Source organism: Dermacentor albipictus, chromosome 1 (assembly GCF_038994185.2).
Source record: "Dermacentor albipictus isolate Rhodes 1998 colony chromosome 1, USDA_Dalb.pri_finalv2, whole genome shotgun sequence".
NCBI lineage: Eukaryota > Metazoa > Arthropoda > Arachnida > Ixodida > Ixodidae > Dermacentor > Dermacentor albipictus.
In genome coordinates this window covers 37,119,235-37,144,790 of record NC_091821.1, presented here as the reverse complement: position 1 = coordinate 37,144,790, position 25,556 = coordinate 37,119,235, and the positions used below count along the sequence as shown (strand labels likewise).

Below are 25,556 nucleotides of genomic sequence, written 5' to 3'. Positions count from 1 at the left end.
GAACGAGGTAGCACACCGCTTTGCGCGAGAACTGACCCGCCACGCAGAATCGGAGACCGCCTCTTCGAGTTCGGAACTCCTGGCTCAAAACACGCGAGAACGCCTGGTCAGGTACAATGACATCACCAAGCAACCAGCTAGGCAGGCGGTTGCTGCCCCCACCTCACCCCATGCTGAAACGTCGCCAGGCGGTCATATGGCGACAATTGCAAACACAAACATTCCCCAGTCCGGTGCGATTGCAGCACATTTTCCCCGCGCAATACCCGACTGCTCTTTGCAAATTATGCCAGGAAACTAGAGCGACGCTGTCACACATGTTGTGGGAGTGTCGGGTTACATCAGCTACAATGGCAGTAGCTCCGGAGGCTCTTACGTCGAAGTGGGCCGCCGCTCTGCGCAGCTCCAACCTCAAGACACAAGAGTGGGCTGTCCAGCAAGCCCGAGAGGCGGCGACGAGGCAAGGCCTCGAAGTCCCCTCATGGGAGACCTGAGCCCGGGTCGTCAAATTTGCCGGATTCAAAATAAAGTTGTTTCCATCCATTAATCATAATCACCAGTGCATTAGAAGACGACGATCGGGCAGGTGTTTTACTGTGCACAAGGCGGAATTTCATCGGAAAAGTTCAGATAAACGCGCGGGGTTCCCTAAGGCGCACATTTATCCCAGCTGTTGTTTTTAACATCTTACTCAGCTCCATTACTTGTCATCAAAATATAAACACGTACGTTTACGCTGATGATATAGCATTATTTGCTTCGGCAAGTGATATTCAGTCACTGTACGAGTGCTTACAGGAATACTTCTGCGAGCTAGAAGCATGGCTGGACAGTATCCGCTTGTCCCTTAATGCAAACAAGAGTGCTGTTCTTGTCTTGCCTCCACAAGACCCAGTTATTATATCCCTTTCATACCGCCATTCCACAAGTGGAAAAAGTCAAGTACCTTGGAATTATTTATGATGGAAAGCTTAACTGGCGTCATCATATTGAACATATAACTTCAAAAGCTTCCCGTGCAATGGGGATGTTAAGAAGGATAAGCAATAATAGATTGGGCATGCGCAGAGACACACTCATAATGATTTACCGCATGCATATCGGACCTATACTGGAGTTCGGCTGTGTGTTCTTCTCCGGCGTCTGCTTATGAGCTACGTCCACTAGTTTTGCTGGAACGGGAAGAACTTCGCTTATTTCTGGCGCTACCAATGTTTTTAGCAAACGCTGTGCTCTACAAGGGATCACGAATAGCTTCCCTTGAAATGACATTTAATATACTCACCGTTCAAACATTCACAAGGCTCTATGAATCCCTACTAAGAAGGTCCCAGTCAATCTTTATCATTCAACCAGCCCATTTTCTTTGGAGTCTCATGGCCTCGATTTCACATGCCACAATTGATTATAACACAATCGTTATTGAGTCCTTTAGATGTACACATATATGGTGTAGTCACGGTAAACAGTATCTCAAATTCATTGGTTGTTACTTATGCTGATATATACCCAAACAATGCAAAGCAGCTTCCCTCGCATATTCTTAACGGCTTACTCCAGGATAACTTGAATCAGCTCCACACAAACGTAATTATAGCAACAGATGCTTCGCAGATTGAGGAAGAAGCCGGAGTTGGATTTTTTTCATAATCACTGGATTGGTCTTTGTCTGTTAGGCATCCCGACTTCATTCCAATATTCCTAGCCGAATTCTTAGCTGTTGTCCTAGCTTAGCGTAAGCTACAAGCTTCCAGGATAACCGCGGTAACAATCACAGCCTATTTATCGATGTGTAACTCACTTACTGCTCCCGGCGAGTTGCCTATATTAAATACTTTGTACTCACTGGCTCCAAGTAATTTGTGGACTTTACGGTTATTATGGGTACCTTGGCACAAAGGCATATTTATGACTGAAGTGACAGACAGCTTGGCGAAGGCTTTTATCAGCGACCCTGCGCTTACCCTTCTTCCAACGATGGGTTTCATCATGACTGCCAGGTTTAAAAGATACATCCTTTTAATATCAAAATCAAATCTAACATCATCCTCGGAACTACACCACTTCCAGTTCTCTTGGAGCAGAAAATTTTGCAAAACCAGACAGACTGAAGTGACATGAACGAGACTGCGTTGTCGAGTCCCACTTCTAAACTTATACATGCACTGATCTGGTCTGGAAATTTCCCCCTTGTGCCATTTTTACGACTCATTAGAAACGATTCAACACTATTTACTGGAATGCCAGCGTTTCTCCTCCTTGAGAAAAAGGACATCGGAAATTACAGTGCGACAGCTCGGCCTGCTATCGAACAATTTGGTACTGCTGTCTTTCGGAGCGTCTGTGCTTGGGAACTCACTCAGGAATGTACGCATTGCCATAGAAAAATTCCTTATTGAATCAAACCGATTTCATTGTTGACCGTATTAGTCATTTCCTTCCTCGTTTATTGCCTCATTCATATTATATATATTGTAAGGAAGATAACGAACGTGCACACTGGGTCAGCAGCATCGGCAGCATCAAGCGCGCAGCAGAAGCTCGAGCTCGGGGACTGTGCTCGGTGCATCGTAGAACCGGCGGTCGCTACGAACCCCAATAAACCTCCTTTATAAGTGGTGGAGCCGTGCGGGGTAACGTTCCACTCTACCATCCTGGAACTCCGTTCTCGGACGCTACCCTCTGCCATGCCAGACGCCGACCAGCAGACTCTTCCATCGCCACCCGTCCCTTGCGCTGGCACCGTTCGCCAGCGGGAGCCTCCCATCTTCAGCGGAACCGACGACAACGACGTTGAAGAGTGGCTGTCGTCCTACGAACGGGTGAGCGTTCACAACAAATGGAATGACTCGGACAAGCTGGCTTACGTGTCATTCTACCTCGCGGGCGTGGCCAGTCTCTGGTTCAGAAATCATGAAAGGGATATCCGAACGTGGTCGGAGCTCAAGACGTCGATTACAGAAGTATTTGACCGACCCGCCATCAGGAAACTCCGAGCCGAGCAGCGTTTGCGTACACGCGCACAGGACACGGGTGAGACATTCACCAGGTATATAGAAGACGTTCTCGATTTGTGCAGGCGCGTGAACGCTGCCATGACGGAAGCGGAAAAGATCAAGCACGTTATGAAGGGAATCGACGATGACGCGTTCCAAATGCTTCTGGCCAAGGACCCGCGCACTGTTGGCGACATCATCAGCTTGTGTCAGAGCTATGATGAATTGCGTAAGCAGCGAGCTCTGACAAGGCGACATCCCACACCAAATCCGGCATCACTCTGCAGCCTTACCACCGGCCCAGAACAAGCCTCCCTGATAACGCAAATCAAGGATTTCGTCCGCGAAGAAGTCGCACGACAGCTATCTCTGGTGTCCGTCACTCAGGAGTCTGCCAGCACTTTGCCGTCTCATATCCGTAACGTGATCCATGAAGAGGTCGCGGAAGCGCTGCCGGCTGTTCACCAGCAGGATGTCGTGGCTACACCAGTCACTTATGCTACGGTTGCTGCAATGGCCCCTCGCACTGTGCCCGTGCGTCGCTTCCAGCAGCCTGTGCACCGCCCTCCACCTCCCGTCCCCTGGACCACCACTGCCGTCGCTAACCCGTGGCGTACGCCGGACAGTCGCCCTATATGCTTCGCATGTAGGTGTCCCGGTCATGTCTAAAGGTTCTGCCGCCGCCGCTTGCAGGCGTTCGATGACGATCGCCGAGCGCCCTATGTGCCGCCTGATTCAAATGCGCCTTACGGACCTTTCGACCCATCACCAGCTCGCTCCCAGACTGATCGCCGTCCTCGCTTCGAACGCCTCCGGTCACCCTCCCCACGTCGTCGATCGCTTTCCCCTATGCGTCGACGACCCGTCTCTAACGAAGAGGAAAACTAGACGACGCAGTTCCTGAGGCAAGAACTTCGCAAGTGTCGACATGCCGAAGTCCTCCTCCTTTACCTGCCAATGTCATTGATGTGCTTATCGAAGATGTCGCTACAGTCGCCTTAGTCGATACCGGTGCCGCTATTTCAGTTATGGATGCCAGGTTTTGCCGTTCGCTTTGTAAAGTGACGACGTCTCTGTCTGGATTGTCGCTCCGAACGGCGAGTGCTCAACCCATTCACCCTACCGCTGCTTGTACTGCCCGTGTGACCATACAGGACGTTTTGTACACGATTGAATTCATAGTTCTTTCATCGTGCTCCCACGCCGTTATTCTAGGATGGGATTTTCTGTCACGCCACAATGCCATCATCAATTGCGCTCGGGCTGAGACTGAACTTTTCCACCTTGGTGACCTGGCCTCGGTCGATGCTCATCCTGCAGCTAAAATTGTCGTACACCTGTATCCCCCCGTGCTCGTCAGCATTCGTACCAGTCTTCTGTAGTACCATATCCGATGGGACGGTCTTCTTCATGCGCTCTCATCACTTTGTTACCCGAAAAGCGCTTCCTTTGCCCTTTGCAGCTCTTGACCTTGCCGCCGGTGTGAGCACGATGCCCATTTACAATCATCTTTCATCGCCGCTATCACTGCTCCGCCGCGAATGCCTTGGTTACGTCGAGTCGGTCGATTCAACACGAATTGTCTCCGTCCTCGACGAAGTGTCTTCTACTGCCGCCCATGAACTGAGTGCCCTCTCCTTACCAGACTCAACATCGACTGGTGTGTTCAGCCCATTCATCGCCGAAGATTTGAAGCCTTCGCAGCGATCTCAATTTGTCGCAGTCTTCAGCACTTCCGCCTTTCTTTCGACGTTGCGCAAACCTCTCTTGGCCGTGCATCGACAGTCAAGCAATACATCGACACTGGCACTCACTCACCCCTGCGACAAAGACCATATCGCGTGTCCACTACGGAACGTCGCGTCATTGCAGACCAGGTCGATGACATGCTCCGTCGAGGCGTCATTCAACCTTCCCAAAGCCCATGGGCCTCTCCCGTGGTCCTCGTCACAAAGAAAGACGGTTCCATCCGCTTCTGTGTTGACTTTCGGCGGTTGAACAAGATCACGCTGAATGACGTCTGCCCATTACCACGCGTCGATGATGCTCTGGACTGTTTGCAGGGAGCCGAGTTCTTTTCTTCGCTGGATTTGCGGTCAGGCTACTGGCAGGTTCCGATGGCAGAGGTCGATCGCCCGAAAACTGCCTTTGTTACACCAGACGGCTTGTATGAATTCACCGTCATGCCTTTCGGACTTTGCAGTGCACCTGCTACGTTCGAAAGAATGATGGATAATGTTCTGCGTGGCCTCAAATGGAAAATATGTCTTTGCTATCTTGACGACATTGTGGTGTTCGCCCCTGATTTCCCAACACACCTGCTCCGCCTCCAGCACGTACTCACTTGCTTGACCAACGCCGGGTTGCAACTTAACTTGAAGAAGTGTAGATTTGCTGTTCGTCAGTTAAAAATTTTAGGCCATGTCGTGTCAAAGGAGGGCATTCGCCCGGATCCCGAGAAGCTACGTGCTGTTACTGCGTTCCCAAAACCTACTACTATGAAAGAGCTACGCAGTTTTATCGGCCTCTGCTCTTACTTCCGGCGATTCGTTCGAAACTTTGCGTCAATTATATCGCCTCTCACGTAGCTCCTTGGTGGCGCTAGAGATCTCTCATCATGGTCTCCAGAGTGTGACGACGCCTTCACAAACTTGCGCCGTCTTCTCACGACGCCACCCATTCTTCGCCATTTTGACCCACAAGCGCCAACCGAAATCCATACCGATGCAAGCGGTGTAGGCCTTGGCGCTGTGTTGGCACAGCGTCAACCTAGCCACCCAGAATACGTCGTCGCATACGCGAGTCGCATGTTAACCAAGGCGGAGACCAATTACAGCGTTACAGAAAAGGAGTGTTTGGCCATTGTGTGGGCGCTTGGCAAGTTTCGCCCATATTTATACGGCCGATCTTTTGACGTAGTGACCGACCACCACGCACTATGTTGGCTGTGGACGCTCAAAGATCCATCGGGCCGCCTTGCCCGCTGGGCATTGCGAATCCAAGAATACGACATCCACGTGGTGTACCGTTCCGGGCGAAAGCACTCCGACGCTGACGCGCTATCCCGATCACCGCTTCCCCAAGAGGCCGTCACGACTCCCCCTGCGAGTGCACATTATCCTCTCTGGACGTTGACACTATCGCTGCTGCACAGCGTAATGATCCCTGGACTGCATCTCTGCTCGACCTTCTCTCAGATACGTCGAAAGTTCCAGCGTCACGTACGCTTCGGCGCCAAGTGCCTCATTTTGCGATTCGCGACCAGGTACTGTATCGACGCAACTATGCCCCAGAGGGACGCACCTGGTTACTCGTCATTCCGAGAATCTTGCGAGCAGAGCTCTGCTCCTCGTTCCACGTCGACCCTCAGCGTGGCCATGCGGGAGTCTTCAAGACCTACGAAAGACTTCGACACCGCTATTACTGGCGGGGAATGTATAATTTCGTTCGAACACTCGTCCGCTCTTGTCATGAGTGCTAACGCCGGAAAGCGCCACCACACAACTCCGCCGGTGAACTCCAGCCTTTACAATGCCCATCCCGACCCTTTGATCGCGTGGGCATAGATCTCTACGGGCCGCTTCCGTTGACTCCTACCGGCAACAGGTGGATAATCGTTGCGGTAGACCACTTAACCCGTTATTCGGAGACCGCTGCTCTACCAAATGCAACAGCGCAGGAGGTCGCCAATTTCATACTTCACCGTTTTCTCCTTCGTCATGGCGGTCCACGTGAACTTTTAAGCGACAGAGGCCGCGAACTTGTTATCTGAAGTCATCGAACAACTGCTTGCTGAAGGCGCTATTGTTCATCGTAAATGCACTGCTTATCACCCACAGACTAACGGTACCACGGAACGCTTTAATCGAACTCTTGGTGACATGCTCGCCATGTATGTTTCACCTGATCGCTCTAATTGGGACCTCGTTCTTCCGTTTGTCACCTATGCCTACAACACCGCGACTCAGGCCACTACCGGATTCTCACCCTTTTACCTTCTTTACGGCCGTCATCCTTCGCACACAATCGACACCATTCTGCCCTACCGGCCAGACCCATCCGAATGCCTACCGATCTCGGAAGCCGCCAGACACGCCGAGGAATGTCGCCAGCTGGCCCGTCGATTCACCTCGGACGACCAGAACCGTCAAAAAGCCGTTCGCGATGCCCAGAACTCGACTCCCACTTTTCTCCCGGGCGCTCTCGTCTGGTTGTTAGTGCCCCACCGCACGCCTGGGCTAGCTTCAAAACTCCTTCCGAAGTATGACGGGCCATACCGCGTTCTCGAGAGAACATCACCAGTGAATTACCTGATTGAGCCGCTAACGCCGCCGTCCGACATGCGACGTCGTAGCCGCGAAGTCGTTCATGTTCAGCGTCTCAAGCCGTATCACCATTCTACCGGCCTTCCAGAAAACTAAGTCGCCAGGATGGCTCCTTTATTTCCGCGGGGCCATTGTTAGGAAGATAACGAACGTGCACACTGGGTCAGCAGCATCGGCAGCATCAAGCGCGCAGCAGAAGCTCGAGCTCGGGGACTCTGCTCGGTGCATCGTAAAACCGGCGGTCGCTACGAACCCCAATAAACCTCCTTTATAATATACTTTTTTATTGAATGACTATCTGCTGAATCGTTTTGAACTTTCCTCGCTTTAATTTATTCATCAAAATTATAGATTTAAAATTTATCACCTTAACACATATGTAGGATGTGCCCGACTCTTGGCCGATCCCCGTGAGTGGGTATGCGCCAAACACATGAAGGTCGTCGTCGTCGTCGTCGTCGTCGTCATCATCATCTTCATCATCTTCTTCTTCTTCTCCTTCTTCGAATGCGTTTGGTAGTTTGTCAAGCCGTCATCAACACGCACGCGCTGTCAAGAACACCAAGCGATGGCTGGTGCCGACGAGTCGCAGCCTTTCCTTTCGTCCGAAGACAACTGCGAAGTGCTGAGAGGTGAGCTGAACTACTACGTCTTTCACTTGCCTGAGCGGGTAAACGAGCTAACGAATATGGTACGTGGCAGCCCTTTCGAGCCTGATAACATGACACCTTCACGACGAGCCCAAAACTGAAGAACACAGAGTTAAAAAACCGGCGAAGTCGGTAGGCTCAGGCATGCCACTCGTATGTATGCTATACTGGTATGCTATATATCAGGTGTTTCTGCGACCGCATTAATTTTTAAATATCGCCTGTGGCTGATAGCAGAATTCTAGTCCCTGATCAGGTATCCTCGAAGAGGCGGATATTACTTGAACAAGAGCTCGAAAGCTGTAATTGATTAGTTAGATTCATTCACTCGTTAGCTAAGTAAATTAGGGCACACATTGCAATTTACAAAACGTTGCCGGGGAAACTGTAAGTCATATCCACTTGAAAAGAATTCAGTAGATGACACCACGTTAGAGATATATATCCGCCATCAAACCTGCGGTAAAAATGCATGGTCATTCCACTTTTTTAATGAAACGCCGTTTTATGCATTGAAGCACAAAAGTAGCGGACCGCCGATGTATTTATTAGCAAAGTTCTGGAATTAATACATCGAAACAGGTGTCATCCTGACGATTCGTTCCAAATGGATCCGCCTAGCGAACTTCCTGGCTACAATTTGTAAATTTTGATATGTGCCGCAAGGTAATTAATAAAAAACTCAGTGAATTTTTGTTCATCAGATATGTATTTCGATTGTTCGTTCAATTTTGGTTAATTAGCTGACAATGTGTTTCTATTTGTCTAGCAAGTAATGTCCGCCTCTCTAAATAATGCAGCTCAAGGACTAGAATTGTTGCCTGCAACAGATAATTTTTAACGTTTCCGCAAAGCTTAAATATCATCACCCCGTACATAGGACATACGTAGGATGCTATCCTATACTTTTAGTATGCTGTACTCGTGCAGTAAGGTTTAGGCGTTTGGTAAAGAACACCAAGGGGCCAATATTAACTCGGAGTGTTATACAACGGCCTGCGTCATAGCCCACTGTGGAGCCGTCGGACGCAAATAATAAGGCAGAGTTGTCAAAGCGTGTGTAGTTAGTCGTGAAAGAAATGCAGCTGGTTTCTCTGGTGTTCGTGCTGTCTTCTCGTCGAAGTGATTGAAATGTGTTCTTACGTCGCGATGACGTACATATAGTTGGCGCAATGTGCCGCAGTCCCTTGTTTACCTGTGGAAGGACTTGGCAGCTGTTTGAATTTCGAAAGTGCATGCGTAAGTTGTCATGTTGCTCCTTCTTTGTTTCGCAGCGCTCTGGACAGCGTTTACCCGAGCTGTACTTTGCATCATTGTCCAACTGCGCTTATTTCTTGTGTGCAGGAAGAGGCAACGACACGGAGGCCCTCACCGAGTTCGGCTTCGAGAGCTTGGAGGAGCGCCGCCCGACCGCTTTCCGTGAGTGCGAGAAGGTACGTGCGCATCAGCGCCTAGTCGAGCGTCGATCCCCATCGAGGATAGCTACCAAAGCTGCGAACCACATTTATAATCATTGGGCGTCGCCATCTGTCTGGTTAACCGCTATATATGTGCCATGGCTCTATAGCTCCAGCATGCTTCTCTTGTATACGAGTGCTCTATAGATGGTATACAATCATTCATCAAGTCACGATTGAAAGAACAGTGTCTGCTGAGCGTGTTCACAGTGAGGCATAGAACGAGTGCACTTGTGAGACATATGCGCGTGTACTTTTTCGTGCACTTTTATTTTATGCCAGTGCGGTCGATAAAGGCGATGCGCGAATTTCATTATCTACATAAAGAGTAGTAATTCCAATTTTGATATTGTGTCGATAGAAGAGACGCTCGAGAGACATGGCGCAAATAAAGACGAAGGCGAACATCTGGGTTTGACACGACCTAGGTTTTCATATTTGCTCTCTGGCTGCGCTGCTTCTATATATACAGTGTAGTCTCTTTTGCCTATGTATTTCCACACGTGACATTTTGTTGGGGGTTAGGATCCCCGTATTAGATCCACGCAGCAGAGTGAAAAGGGAACAGTTATCATCTTGGCTTATGCCTCCGCCCCGTTTTCAGACTGAACGCCGCACGCAACAGTCGCGTCACATCAGGTAGAGGCTTTGCGCCGATCCTGACTGTATTGTATGCGATTGCATACGTAATCATGCTAACGGAAACTAAACTTTGCAGCCGGATATCTCACAACACGGGCATACGAGAAGAATTCTGCCATTTGGAACTGTGTACAACTGCCTCAATTTTTTCAGTACAAACATGCCCGCTCACTGCGGTTGGTAAAAAGTTAATTGTTCAATTTTAGTTCATTGGCCGGCAGATGGCGATAATTAACATCTCACTTTGTGTTCCCGTGGCCGCATAGCTTACTTGCATAGGTGAAGTTCACGTACAGTCGCGAGCAAAAGTTTCCATGGGGAGCATGGGTGCCCCGATTTTCTTTTCTTTTCCGCACACTAAGCATTCCGGCTCAAATCAAGAGTGCATTCCCACGCGTACGTGTGTGACAACACAATGTAATAAACCGATTCCAGACCGCGGAGCTGCGCTTGAATATATCTTAATTTTTTGCTGAGGCCGTGGTCTCCAAACTTTTGCTCGCCACTGTACCACCCATCGCCTACCGAAAACCGTAAAATTTATTTGGATCACCCTGTATATTCGGGCATCTGTTGATTCAGGGTTCCATAGCAATGCTTGTGGATAGGATGAGAATGTTCGCATGTACCTAGCTACGCAGAGCCAGTTGCATATGCCCAGTGTACCAAGTTGTACATTTGCGTACACACATAGGGCACATGATCCAGTGGCCCAGCTGGTTGTATCCTTGGCAAGACAACAGCTAGCGCCCCAGTAAAGTGCCGCAGAGAGAGCTTCATTGTTTTCGAAAATGTAACTTAACTTTTAAAGTACGGCGCCACAGGAAAGGGGCGAACAGAGGTTTGCACGGCCATTTTCTGAAAGTAAACCGTAATTAGAAAAGAGGTTGCAGTAATATCGTGGTCTTTTTCCGTACCCTACATACGTTTGTTGCTCGATAAATACCAGTGCTTGGAATCCTTAATTTCTGAAAATTATTCACCAGTACTTTTATTCCTTTTATACGTTCCCCAGAAAGTTAAATGCACGCGTAACCACCGCTTCTACCAAGCCTAATTAACATGAGTGAAATCATTTTTTGACGCCTACTTCGAGATGGCCTCCAATTTTTAAACACCCCGTGTTCCATGTCACAGCCATGTCCCTTTTTACCGCGAGGCTCATAAAGAAGTCGCAGCGTGCCGCATCTGGGCAGTAAAACGGGATCCACCGTTGTTGCGATGCTTTGAGGAACGGTGAAAAAAAAAAGGTATTGCTTAAAAGGATACACATGGAACCAGGCGTAGTTCACACATTGGAGGTGATCTTTAGGTAGGTGCCAATAGATGGCTTCACTCATGTGATCTAGGCTTGGTAGAAGCGGTGGGACGTGTGCATTTAATTTATTGGGGGGGGGGGGGGAGGGGGGCATATAGGAAGAAGCAATTGTGCCGAGGAATAATCTTACAGTATGAAGATTTCAGAGCATTAGTCTCTGTTTTTATTGAACTACCCATTTATATGCGACATCTTAGTTCGGTGTGCCGCTTTTCTGCGTGTTTGGTGCCTGTTTTTTTATGGATGCATGCACGTCCAGAGTCGTCATTTCTATGCTCAATAGCTTCACTGGTATTTGGCTCGCTCCTGTTTTAGCGTACACGTTGCAGCAGTATCGCGGTCTCTTTCCGTACGCATTACGGGCGTTTTCGAGAACCCTCGAATGCCTATCCTGTGCGCTCGAATGGCCGCGGCATTATTGGCAAGCCTCGTTCACGCGTCCATTCAGCGCTGAATAATGCGCCTCATGCACGTGTCCTGTCGACATCTGAAATACTACTGAAGTTGAAACAAGACGAGGGAACAATAAAAAAAAAAAGCCGCCGTTTTGTCCGAAAGACGAAGCACCGATTCCGATAGCAAATTAGCGGGCAGCTATACGGAGTAAGGATAGTACCTTTATCGGCCGTATAAGCTTGTAAACGGAGGCATACTATCTAAATTAACAACTGAGATTTAACAGCGCGAATAAAACAAGGACACGAGGGATCAAGTACCCCAGACAAGCGCTGACAGCAACTGGAAGTGTATTTGAATTTCTCCAGCCATGAAGGAAAGGGGAGGGGGGGGGGGTTATACCTTTTTCAGCACAGGCATGCGTACACCACTCGCAAACACATCTGCGAATCAGCATAATCATAATATTTCATGCAGAAAAGCTTTTACCTTTTCTGGCAAGGCAAGAGAGGGAGCGCTTACACATTTATCTGCTTCCTTTCTAATGTAATAAGCTTCTACTATTTCCCTTTCCCTCTTACCTTTTCCTTTCCCTATGAATTTTGTTTTTTCAAATATGGGAGTGCAGGGACGCTTGTTACAATGTCCTGCTATATGACTCCCATAGCCGTTCTTTAAGTTACTGCTGTGCTGACCAACTCTTTCATTGAAACGCCCTGTCCCCTTTGACCTTTATAAGTCTTTCCACCGCTCAGCGGTATCTGATAGATAACGCTGCGCCTGCAGTCAGTGAAACGAAATTTATAATTTGTAGTGTGCAGGGGCCTTTCGTGCGTTTTCATACAATTACATATCGAGGAAAGCTTGCACGGGGCACTGAAAAGCAAATTAACATTATGTTTATTGGAAACTTTCGTTAGATTGTGTGACAACTTGTGCAAGTATGGCACCTCGTGCGCCGATCTCTTGTCTTTATTCTTTTATTTCTGTGACGGTTCGGAACTTATTAGTTTTTCTTTCTGCAAGATGGCTTTTTTTTTCTGCAAGCTTTCCTGGATATGTAATCGTATGAAAACGCGCGAAAGGTCCCTGTGCACCACAAATAATAAATCTCGTTTCACTGACTGCAGGCGCAACGTTATCTATCAGATACCGCTGAGCAGTGTAAAAACTTATATAGGTCAAACGGGACATTGTTTCAATGAAAGAGCTGGTCAGCACAGCAGTAACTTAAAGAATGGCTATAGCCGTCATTTAGCCGGACCTTGTAACAAGTGTCCCTGCACTCCCATATTTGAAAAACAAAAAACAAAATTCATCTCTAAAAAAAAGTAGGAGGGAAAGGGAAATAAGAGGCTGATTACATTAGAAAGGAAGGAGATGAATGTGTAATCGCTGCCTCTGCTCCCTTGCCGGAAAAAGAAATAGCTTTTTTTGCATGAAAGGTTATGATGTTGCTGATTAGCAGATATGTTTGCGACTGGTGTACGCATGCATATGCTGAAAAAGGTCTAAAATGGCTGGAGAATTTCAAATAAACTTCCAGTTGGCAGTCAGCGCTTGTCTAGGGTATTCGTTTCCTCATGTCATTGTTTTATTCGCACTGTTTTAGCCTCAGTTCTAAATGTGAACCAACTAGCCCTCATCAAGATTTGACTAATTTAACAAGCATGGTGCCACGCGTGCACAAGCAAACATGAACACATCTCACTCGATGACCGCGGAAACTCGCTGTCAAAACGCTGGAGTGAGGAAGCGCGGCAAGAGCAGCGAGCGAATTGACTTTCATGCTGCGACTCGCATCAACACGAACTAAGCCGCGAAAACACACCGTACGGCGGACTCTGTTCCCATCGCAGGCCGCTTTCAAAACCTCCTCGACTATTTCAATCAGATCTGAGAGGGGCGTGAGCCCCTACCGATTGATTGGAAAACGGCCTTGATTACTTTCATACCCCAAACAGGCAAATCCATTAACGTCGAAAATCTCAGTCCCATTTCCTTAACCTCCTGTGTGGGGAAGCTTATGGAATGCATGGTCCGAGATAGGCTCTCTGAATATCTGAAAGCCCAACGCACCTTTGCGGACATCATGTACGGTTTTGGCCCACATCGCTCTGCACAGGATATTCTCCTGCAACTAAACCGAGACGTTATCAAACCAGTTGAACACCACAGTGATGACAAGGTAGTCCTTGCCTTTGAGTCACTCATGACATAATTCTTACCCTCCTCTCACAGACAAACTGTGGGCATAATGCTTTCAGGTATGTTCGCCAATTCCTCATGGAACGGCAGACATACCTCCGTATTCAAGACAAGGAGCATGGCCCGTACCCCCTCAGTCACACAAGGAGTGGTCCTCTCTCCTCTCCTGTTCAACCTTGCAATGGCTCACCTCCCTCCATTGCTCAGTGACGTCCCAGGCGTGCAGCACGCCATGTACGCTGACGACATCACGTTATGGGCAACCCTGGGATCTCTTGGCAGCATCGAGACGTGCCTGCAACAAGCAGTGCCGTTAGTAGACGACTACGCCCGTAGCTGCGGTCTCGAATGCTCACCTGCCAAATCAGAATAAGTGCATCTTCGCCCCAAACCAAAGGACACCGCACAAATTGAACTTTCCCTGCCTACCAGACCTATGCCGGAACGTGATGAAATCAGAGTCCTTGGGCTCTTCATCCACACACAGCGCAAGATTGACACCACCCTGCGCAAACTGCGCACGGTAGGGGATCAGGTAGGCCGTATGGTCGGCCGGGTTTCGAATAAACGGGGAGGCCTCCGGAGCGGGGATGCTCTGCGCCTCACTAACGCTTTCGTGACCAGCCGGATCCTGAATTCGACCCCTCTACCTGCGTCTGCGTAAATGCGACGAGAATACACTCGACTGCATACCCCGCAAAATCTACAACGTACCCTTGACCTCCCCATTTCGACATCTAACCAACGTCTCGCAGACCTGGCCATGACAAACACATACGGGGAACTTAAAGAGGCTTAAATAACTTACAGATGAGATAGTTCAAGTGGCTGAGGAGTTCTATAGAGATTTATACAATACCAGTGGCACCCACGATGATAATGGAAGAGAAAATAGTCTAGAGGAATTCGAAATCCCTAAGGTAACGCCGGAAGAAGTAAAGAAAGCCTTAGGAGATATGCAAAGGTGGAAGGCAGCTGGGGAGGATCAGGTAACAGCAGATTTGTTTAAGAATGGTGGGCAGATTGTTCTAGAGAAACTGGCCACCCTGTATACGCAATGCCTCATAACCTCGAGCGTACCGGAATCTTGGAAGAACGCTAACATAATCCTAATCCATAAGAAAGGGGACGCCAAAGACTTGAAAAATTATAGACCGATCAGCTTACTGTCCGTAGCCTACAAAGTATTTACTAAAGTAATCGCAAATAGAATCAGGAACACCTTAGACTTCTGTCAAGCAAAGGACCAGGCAGGATTCCGTAAAGGCTACTCAACAATAGATCATATTCACACTATCAATCAGGTGATAGAGAAATGTGCGGAATATAACCAACCCTTACATATAGCTTTCATTGATTACGGGAAAGCGTTTGATTCTGTCGAAACCTCAGCAGTCATGGAGGCATTACGGAATCAGGGTGTAGATGAGCCGTATGTAAAAATACTGAAAGATATCTATAGCGGTTCCACAGCCACCGTAGTCCTCCATAAAGAAAGCAACAAAATCCCAATAAATAAAGGTGTCAGACAGGGCGATACGATCTCTCCAATGCTATTCACAGCGTGTTTACAGGAGGTATTCAGAGACCTGGATTGGGAAGAATTGGGGATAAAAGTTAATTAAGGATACCTTAGTAACTTGCGATTCGCTGATGATATTGCCTTGCTTAGTAACTCAGGGGACCAATTGCAATGCATGCTCACTGACCTGGAGAGGCAAAGCAGAAGAGTGGGTCTCAAAATTAATCTGCAGAAAACTAAAGTAATGTTTAACAGTCTCGGAAGAGAACAGCAATTTACAATAGGCAGCGAGCCACTGGAAGTAGTAAGGGAATACATCTACTTAGGGCAGGTAGTGACGGCAGATCCGGATCATGGGACGGAAATAATCAGAAGAATAAGAATGGGCTGGGGTGCGTTTGGCAGGCATTCTCAGATCATGAACAGCAGGTTGCCATTATCCCTCAAGAGGAAAGTGTATAATAGCTGTGTCTTACCAGTACTCACCTACGGGGCAGAAACCTGGAGGCTTACGAAAAGGGTTGTACTCAAATTGAGGACGACGCAACGAGCTATGGAAAGAAGAATGATAGGTGTAACGTTAAGGGATAAGAAAAGAGCAGATTGGGTGAGGGAACAAACGCGAGTTCATGACATCTTAGTTGAAATCAAGAAAAAGAAATGGGCATGGGCAGGACATGTAATGAGGAGGGAGGATAACCGATGGTCATTAAGGGTTGCGGACTGGATCCCAAGGGAAGGGAAGCGTAGCAGGGGGCGGCAGAAAGCTAGGTGGGCGGATGAGATTAAGAAGTTTGCAGGGACGGCATGGCCACAATTAGTACATGACCGGGGTTGTTGGAGAAGTATGGGAGAGGCCTTTGCCCTGCAGTGGGCGTAACCAGGCTGATGATGATGATGATGATGATGATGATGATGATGAAAGAGGCTCATCTCAACAACCAGTACTTGCGACTTCGTTCGTCGCAGGCTGGGAGAGACCTCCTACACCGTTTACACATGTCCTACACCTACACGGTGGAAGAGCGGACGACGATCCCTGAGGACTGGCGTGGTGCCCTGATCATTCCGCCTCTGCCCCAAAACATAACGATGGTAGGCGTATAGCGCGGGCTAACGCCCTACAGCAACGCTATAGCTCACGCACGGAGGTCTTATACACGGACGTATCTGGCCAGCATGACGGCGGGTGGTACACGGCCGCTGTTGTTCACCAAAACGTACCTATTCAAGGGCTCACTTTTCGAGCACCCGACATCATACACGCGGAGGAAGTCACCATAGCATTTGCTGCAGCGGACCCCACATCTGGGATCATCATTAGAGTGTTTTAGTTGAGCGTGTTTACGCTCCGCTAAGCAGCTAAGCGGAGCGGAAGCGCGAATGCGCATGCGCCGTAGCCGCAAACGGGCTAGCGGAGCGAGGAACACGGTCCGTTTAGAAGCTCCCTGAGCGGAGCGTGCTGCCCAGCGCTTTGGCTAGCGTTGGCGTCAAAAAGGATTGGATTGGCTGTAGAATGCAAGCGCGCTGGCTATCACGTGGCGTTCCCCAAGACGGCACTTTATTTTCGATTGGATAAAATGGACCGGTAACGCATTACAAGCGCACGTCTAGATACGTCATGGAGAAATAAGTTATATATATACATATACACGTTTTACTGTATAAGAGTGATCAATAGGTGTTTTTATTTTCTTTCATTACCCTGAATTTGGCCAGGGGGCGCTGCACCTACGAAAGGTCCGCTCCGCTACGCAAAACGTGTGAAAATCGCCCGCCGCTCCGTAGCGGGGCAGCTCGGAGCGGAGCGTACCGTAAAGACGCTTAACTAAAACACTCCATTACCGACTCGTGGGCTGCGTGCCTAACTCTCATCCGGGGTTGCATCACTGAACGCGCAGTCAAATTCTTAAACGATGCTACTATCTAGATGGCCTGAACACGCGTACAATCATCTGTACCCCTGGCCATACAGGGCTAGGTGGAAACGAGGCTGCCGATGCCTCAGCCCGTGCACGAAATTACTGGGATACACTTTGCCCTCTATCGCCTGATGTTCCAGCACCCAATGCGGCTAAATCTTTCAAAGAAATCACAGCCCTGTACAAATCGCACAGGCTCAGATTCCCACCCCCGGCATCGGGCCTAAACAAGACGGACGAGCGCTGGCTCCTCCGTCTCTGCACCAACACGGTACTGTGCCCAGCAATACTCAAACACTTTAACCCGGCATTCTCCGGGGCCTGCACATACTGTGACCATCCGTTCGCGGACCCCTTCCACATGGTGTGGGCCTGCCCCTGAAACCCGGCGGTCCCGCCACACCCCTTCCCATGCCCCCCTACCCGAGAAAGCTGGGAGGCTGCCCTGCTCGGCTGCTCGACCCTGGAGGATCAACGTGCCCTAGTGGACCAAGCGCGTGCTACAGCAGAAGCCACAGGGGTCCCGGACTAGGGACTCCTAGATATTGTGAGTTGCCGGGCCTTAAGGCCGTCCCCAACTCTCTCCTGTCATTACTCGATAAAGTTTTTCACCACCACCACTCGGGCGGGCGCGGCCGCTCTGGCCGCCCAGAGTAGAACGCACCCCCCCTTCCTACCCTCCCACCGGAGCCTTGCGCGCGAGGGAAGATGGAGCGCTTGCTTCCCGCTTTCATCCTTTGCGTGCGCCAGGATGACCCGTTATCACCGGCTTAGCGTTGCACTCTTTCACTCGCACATACAGCATACGGCGTGCGGCGACAATTTCATCACCTTTGGACTTTATACGGAACCTCACGACAACGACACAAATGCGTCTGGAGTGTCCATATAATTTTTCTCGCAATAAAGCGTTCACAATTAAATGTGCCGGGAGTTTTCGAAGCCACACCGTGGGACATGGTGGCCGTTCAGGCGCTGCAAATGCCTTCTTTTGCGGACGCTTTGATGAGCAACTGAAAAGGTATATGCTCGCAGAAGCCTTCTGTTATATCTCAATATGGCGAAGAGCATTTCCTAGACGTTTACGAGAGGCAACCTACCCCATTCATCACCCGCCTCTGCAGAAGTCAACGCAGCTTGGACGCTGACCGTTGACTGACCAAGAAAAGACCCTTTACCTGAAGATAACATGCTCATGTGTCCTGAAGTGAACTCAGACGGTTAATATGCTCCTACATGGAGTGGGCTTCCGTACCTGAAGTCAGTGTACATAATGTAAAGAAACCATTTTTCCTCCGTCCTACTACCGGATGTATACGTCGACGGGCTTGGTGGTTTTCTGACCGAAACGCCACCTCGAGCCGCAACAAACTGGTTGGCAGCGGTGAGATCAAGAACGCAGTCCTCACGATCTGGGATCGACGGAGCTGGGAAGCCTTCGCAAGTTCGAGTGAACTGCGGACGGAAGAGCGACTTCTGTGGATCCGGGATCATCAGACCTCCTCTTAGTGGCTCAGGGAGGCACAGCCGTCACAGTAACGGCGTGGAGTCTTGAACGACTCGAGGAAACTGGAAGGAAGAGCAGCAGAAGGCAGTTTCACGATCTGGGATCGGTGGACTTGGAACGTGGCTGCAGGAGACATGACCTTCGCAAACTCGACGTTGGGTGAGTGCTTGAGCGACAACGTTTTGCCGGACGATAAGGACAGTGTGTTTGATCGCCATCGGGAAAAGAGAAGTCGCTAGAGGAAGGAAAGGGAGCGAGAGAAGGAGCGTGAGAGGTAAGAAAGAGCGGAAGAGAAAGAGTGCGAGAAAGAAGAGAAGGAGAGGCAGAAAAAGAGGGCAGGAACAAATTGAGCTCGCGAAAATAAAACAAGAGGGAGCGAGATCAGCTCTCAGTGCGGATGTGGCGCCATCACACACGGAAAGCGTGAAAATGACGAGTTTCCTTCAGCCGTATAAAACAGGCGATGATATAGGTCTCTGCCTTATTAATTTTGAACGGATTTGCGAGCAGCAATCATTTCACCAAGACAACTGGCCGGAGCGGTTGCTTGCGATGCTGCCGGGAGAATCGTAAATCGCAAATCGTAATTCGCAAATCGCAATCGAATCGCAAATCGTAGCCCGACTGAGCGAAGCCGAGGCAGGCGCGTACACAGGAATTTCGCAGGAGATTTCGACAGGAAAAAAAGAAGCCTAAGGAATGCTTTGTTGACTTTGCGTGTAGCCTGAAGGATTATTTTTCAGAGTGGGTGAAAGGAGCAGGCGCGAATAACGTCAGCAAGGTGTCAGATTTATTCTGCTTAGAGCAGTTTTACGAGACCTAACGGATAACGTGCGCCTCTGGGCTAAGGAGAGGCAGGAAGGTGTTTCTGTAAAGAGTGCAGCACAGCTGGCGGATGAGTATGTGTCAAGCCGTGGCTTCATGCAGGCCACAGAGCAGTAGCACACAGTACTATCAAAAGCCGTCCCAACGGCCAAAATCTTTGCCTCGAGGGCAGGAAAGTACAACAGAAGAAGGAGACGACACTATCGCAGTTCGCCGCGCACCGAAGGCATAGCGAAATCGTCTGAAAGGGGCAGAAAGGAACCAGGAGGTCATTTGGAGGAGTTCGAATTGAGAGTTCAGCTGGTATGTTATAATTAACTGTAAGGAAACGGGTCACTTCGGCCGAAACTGCCCAAATAAAAGGCCAGTATTTACTTGCATAAGCAATCATCCAACTAGCATCGATCTTCTAAAGCCGTACATGACGAATCTAATGGTAAATTGTAAATGGTAAATGACAAAGAGTGTAGGGTACTCATAGATCTCGTCCATACGAAATTAGTGAGAAGTGAAGACTGCGTCCCCGAATGTGCGTGGATAAGACAGGCCGTCAGCGAACACTCAGTGTGCCTACCTATGGCAAAGCTATAGACTGAGGGACCTTTCGGAGACATCGAGACAGTAGCAGCAGTCTCCAATGGGCTACTGGAAGGATGCCCTTTTTTTCGAACAGCAAAGAGCCGCTACTGAATAAAAGTGACATTTACTGAAGCCCAGGTCATGGCTTTGGCGAGGTACAAAGCACGCGAACTAGCTCGATGATGGACAAAGTTCACAAAAGGAGGATGAAACAGCTAGCTCCGGAGTAGTAGTTAAGCCAGAAGAGGAAATCTTTCCGATTTCCCCGACAGAAATTCAGGAGGAGAGTCAGGCGCTGAGTTACGACGATGAACAGACTGTAAAGAAAGAAGACGAAGCAGCTAGCTCCTCAGACGTAGTCAAGCTGGAGGAGGAAATATTTCTGATTTCCCCGACAAATTCAGGAAGTTGCTGAGGAGCCGCCAACGGGAAAAAAGAAAAGGGATTCGAAAATGAGCACCAGAAAGCGTGCGAAGAGAAAGAGGCGTCGCAGAGTCAGGAGTGCGACAGAAAAGGCAACGCGGCCCAATAAAGAGAAAGGCGCTAAACCCCGTGGACAGCTCAGTGAAAGAGTTAGAAAGGCGTTTTTGTCGTTTAGAATATGTTTAAAGTCAGAGCGCGTTCGAGCTGCCAGGTGATGAAAAGAAAGATGTGTTCTACACGAAGGTGGACAATAGCCAGGGGCAATTAAGTTCCCCCTTGTTGATTTCTTTCCGAGGCATCAACCTGTATGACACAGGAGAGCGTGGCGGCAAGCGAACGCGAATTGGTCATAAGCGGCCGTGAATTCGTAGTGAAGTGCCTAGAAGGCATGTCGCCAGTACGTCAAGTGTCGGGGTCGGTAGCGAAGGGAACAGCTTGCGTGCCAAAAGCGTGGCAGTTTGGGCGAGTTGGTATAGTAGCGGCTTGTAGCGCAGCTCAGAAGCTTGCAGAGGCTTGTAGCGCAGCTCAGAAAGAGTAAAAAGGAAGGTGGCTTGCATGCCTTTTGTATTCCCTGGTTGACGAGATTAACAAGAGCTTCAGACCGCGCGAGCCTCAAGTACGGCTTAAAAGAGATGACGCAACCGTCGGCTATTCCAAATGATGAGCGCTATACATGTTTTGTGGAAACAGCGCGTTTGTGTCTTTAATTTTAGTCTCGGGTTAGACGTTTTGAGACTGAGAGATCGTTTCGATAAGGAAGTTGGGAGCTTTGTTTAGAATGTTTATTTTAGAACCTCATCGATATTCTAAAAGAGATGGTTTGCGCGCGCACATATTCTTGAAACTTCTCTTTCTTGACATGTAGTTCTTTCATTTAGGCAGATAAACTTCCTTTTTTTTGTGTGTGAGATACGCTTGTAAAGTCAATATGTTTCGCACGTGTATTCATAAGATGGCAGCGTTTTGAGTATCGCTTAGAGCGTGCGTGGAAGTATTTACAAATAAGCTCGAATTTTCTTGTAGTTTCAAGCGCGTAAATTACGCAACATTTCTTTTGTTATTTCTTTAGCGAGAGTCCTTTGTGGAAAGGAAAGACAAGGTTAGTGCGTGAGTCTCACGAAAGTGAAAGATTTTCGCAGCCTTATTTGGAATATGTGGATTGTTTGGAGAAGAAAGCCTTGTCTTCACGGCCTGTGCTTGTCTCGCCAAACTTTCCCTCTGTCACCGCTGCGGCCAGGCCCACAAGCCAGTCGAGCCCCCGGCCTGCGTCCCCTGCTGCATCCTGTGCAAGGGAGCCCACGTCACGGGCTCGCGCTCGTGCGGGCTCCGGTTCGAGCGGAACGGCCCGTCATCGCCCCCGGCCACCTCCGAGCACCAGCCTCCTACACCAGTGCCACCCACCGCGCCCATCCTCAACACCTCCCGGCCTTCCCGTCCCCGCCGCCACTCTGTCTCCCGTGGTGCCACGTCTGCCAGCCGCCACCGCTCCGTCTCCTTCCCGCCTCTGCCTAGGTCCGAGGCGTCCACCGCCCTCGCCACCACCACCACATCACCGGTAAGCTGGAAACCGCAGCCTCACACGTCGGACCCCCAAACCGCGGCCCTCGAGGCCACTATCGCTGCCCAGCAGCTCCAAATTCAGGAGCTGTCGCGCCAGCTGCAGGCCGCGCTAGTACTACTTACTTCCTACTTCCCCAGCTCCCGCACCTCCACAGCCGCCGTCGCTAGCTGAGCAGCCGATGAATACGGCATCCTCTGCTGCATCATCGCGCGCCGCCTCCCCCAACCGCAGTCCCCCGCTCAAACGCCGATCACCTTCCTCTGACCCCGTCGCGCCCGAGCGTGACGTGATTCGCCAGACAACCTCCTTCTTGGAGGCGTTTGAGAAGCGCGTCATGGCCCGCTTTGCGCGACTTGAGGAGCGCGTCGCCAGTATCGACACCCGTGTGGCCGCCATCGAAACCCACCTTACCGCCCTAGACACCAGGGTCGCGGCCTTAGAGACCCGCCAAAGCGCGACTGAGGCCACCGTCGCACACCTGTCGCTCCCTGTCCCACTCACCCCGGCACCTACCCCAACTCTGTCGGGGGACTCCGCCATCCATCATGGCCAGACACCCCACGCGCCTTAATTTCTGGCAGTGGAACTGTCGGGGGTTCCGCAGCAAGCGGAACACCCTGCAGCTCCACCTCCAGAACATCCCTCCCGACACTCTCCCCTCCGTCCTAGCACTCCAGGAACCCCTAACCCCCGTGAAACTGCGCGACTACACCTCCTTCCATCCTTCTTCTGAGGTCCGCCCAAACGTTGCCACACTGGTGCAGCGCAACCTTGCTGCCGTGCAGCACCAGTTGGACGTTTCGGACTGTGCCCATCTCCTCCTTGAAATCCTTCCTCGCCGTCGCACTGAGACAAGCCTCTTTGTTCTCAATGTGTACAGCCCTCTCAAAGCCCCTTCAGCTCCTCTCCTCCTCGTCCTCCGCCGAGCGCTCTCCTGCGCTGGTCGCAATGCCCTGGTCGTTCTTGGCGACTTCAACGCCCCACATACCAGCTGGGGCTACCCCCAGAACACTCGCAAAGGCCACTCACTCTGGACTTTCATCCACAACGAGTGCCTTTCGGTCCTTAATGACTTCGCTTGCCCCACCAGGATCGGATCTAGTGTTCAACGAGACACCAATCCGGACCTTACCCTCGCCAAAAATGTCGCCAATCCGACATGGACTAATACAGGGGTCTTCCTCGGTAGCGATCACTACGTCCTCTGTACAACTTTCCCACTCCCCTCCCTTGCTCGCGCCTCTACTCGTCTCACCCATATAGTCGACTGGGACCGCTTTCGCTCCACTCGTCTCTCTACTTCCTCCTCTGCTCCTATCACCGATCTCTCTGCCTGGACCGAGACCCTTTTGGCGGACATCCACACTGCCACATCCACGCTCCCTACAGCACCACACTCCACTACGGCAGACAGCCGTCTGCTGCACCTTTGGGAGGCCTGTCACGCTGTCCACCGCCGGTGGCAGGCTCAGAAATACAATCGCCGCCTGCGCCTCCGTTTGGCCCGACTCGCGTTGGACATGGAGGAGCACTGCGCTTCTCTCGTTAGACAACAGTGGGGCCAGACCTGCGACCGCATGGCAGGCAACCTGGGCCTCCGCGACACGTGGTCGCTTCTCAGGGTGCTGCTAGACCCTACACACACTAAAGCTTCCCAGCGCAAGGATATCTCCCATCTCCTTCATTCCTCCCCACTCACTGATACTGGCTTCCTGGCGGCCCTCCGGGACCACTACCTCTGCACCGACCTACCTACTCCGCTTCCCACCTACTCCGGCTCCCCAAACCCTGACCTTGAGGCAGACATCTCCGTGGGCGAGGTTCGTGCGGCGCTACTCACACTCCGCACCACCTCGGCCCCGGGGGCAGACCGCATCACCAACGAGGTACTCCGGAACTTAGACACCCCCTCCCTCGAAGCCCTTACTGATCTGCTCAATACACATTGGCAGGCTGGCACTCTTCCATCCTCCTGGACCCATGCACGTGTCTCATTCATCCCCAAACCCGGCAAACCTATTGCCCTCGAAAACCTCCGCCCCATCTCTCTCACCTCCTGTCTCGGCAAGCTGTTCGAGCATGTCATCCTGACCCGCCTCCAGACCTATCTGAATGATCATGACCTTTATCCGGACTCCATGTTCGGTTTTCGTCCCCAGCTGTCCACCCAGGATGTCATGCTCCAACTTTCCGAGGATGTCCTACACCCCTCCCACCACAAACGCACTCGAGCTATCCTGGCGCTGGACCTTACTAAAGCATTCGACAATGTACACCACACCGCCATCCTGGACGCTCTCTCCTCCCTCCATGTCGGACCCCGTGTCCATGCTTACGTCACTGCGTTCCTCGCCCACCGCACAGCCGAAATCTCATACGGCCCACTTTCTTCTCCTTCCTTCTCCCTTGGCAACAAGGGTACCCCCCAAGGCTCTGTCTTGTCCCCTCTTCTGTTCAACATCACCCTCTTCCCGCTGGCACGTGCTTTACGAGCTATCCCAGCTCTGTCTCATGCTTTCTACGCCGATGACATCACCCTCTGGGTGACCACCGGCAATCTTGGCGACATGGAGACCACTCTACAGGCAGGTGTGGACGCGGTAGCAACTCACGCCCGGGCCATCGGGTTGAGCTGCTCCCCGGCCAAATCGGAGCTTTTGCTCCTTCGGCCTGGGCGGATGGCCCCCCTATCGCCTTCTCCACTCACCGTCTACCTTGACGGCACACCCATTCCTCTCGTCTCTACCCTCCGCATCCTCGGACTCTTTCTTCAGTCCAATGGCAAGCACACCACCCTCATCACTCGACTCACAAACACTGTACACCACACTGTCCGCCTCATACGCCGCATTGCAAACCGCCACCACGGCATGCGCGAACACGACCTCCGCCGCCTGGTCCAGGCCTTTGTTCTCAGCCGCTTCATTTATTCTCTTCCGTATCTCTACCTTTCTCGTACCGAGGAAGACAAAGTCAACAGCCTCATTCGCCACGCATATAAGTCAGCCCTGTACCTTCCCACATCTACGTCGACGGCTCGGTTACTGTCGATGGGCGTCCACAACTCCCTGACGGAGCTGACAGAGGCCCATCGCACGGCCCAGCTCCTCCGTCTCTCCCGCACCCGCTCGGGTCGCGCACTTCTCTCCACCCTTAATCTCTCCCCTCTTATTCCTCTTCCCACATCACTGCCCATCCCTTCCCATGTCTTGCCCCTCCTAACCG

At 50.7% G+C, this 25,556-nt stretch overlaps 1 protein-coding gene across 1 annotated transcript in view; it reads left to right on the top strand.

Annotated features, from left to right (window-relative positions):
* The first annotated feature begins 7,849 nt into the window (after nt 1-7,849).
* LOC135901067 (uncharacterized) overlaps nt 7,850-25,556 on the top strand; it is a 48,756-nt gene continuing 31,049 nt past the window's right edge. Inside the window, exons 1-3 of the mRNA XM_065430735.1 lie at nt 7,850-7,953; nt 9,316-9,404; nt 22,008-22,325. Coding sequence (XP_065286807.1) covers nt 7,890-7,953; nt 9,316-9,404; nt 22,008-22,325 — 471 coding nt within the window. The 5' untranslated portion in view covers nt 7,850-7,889. The remainder of the gene's footprint in view (nt 7,954-9,315; nt 9,405-22,007; nt 22,326-25,556) is intronic.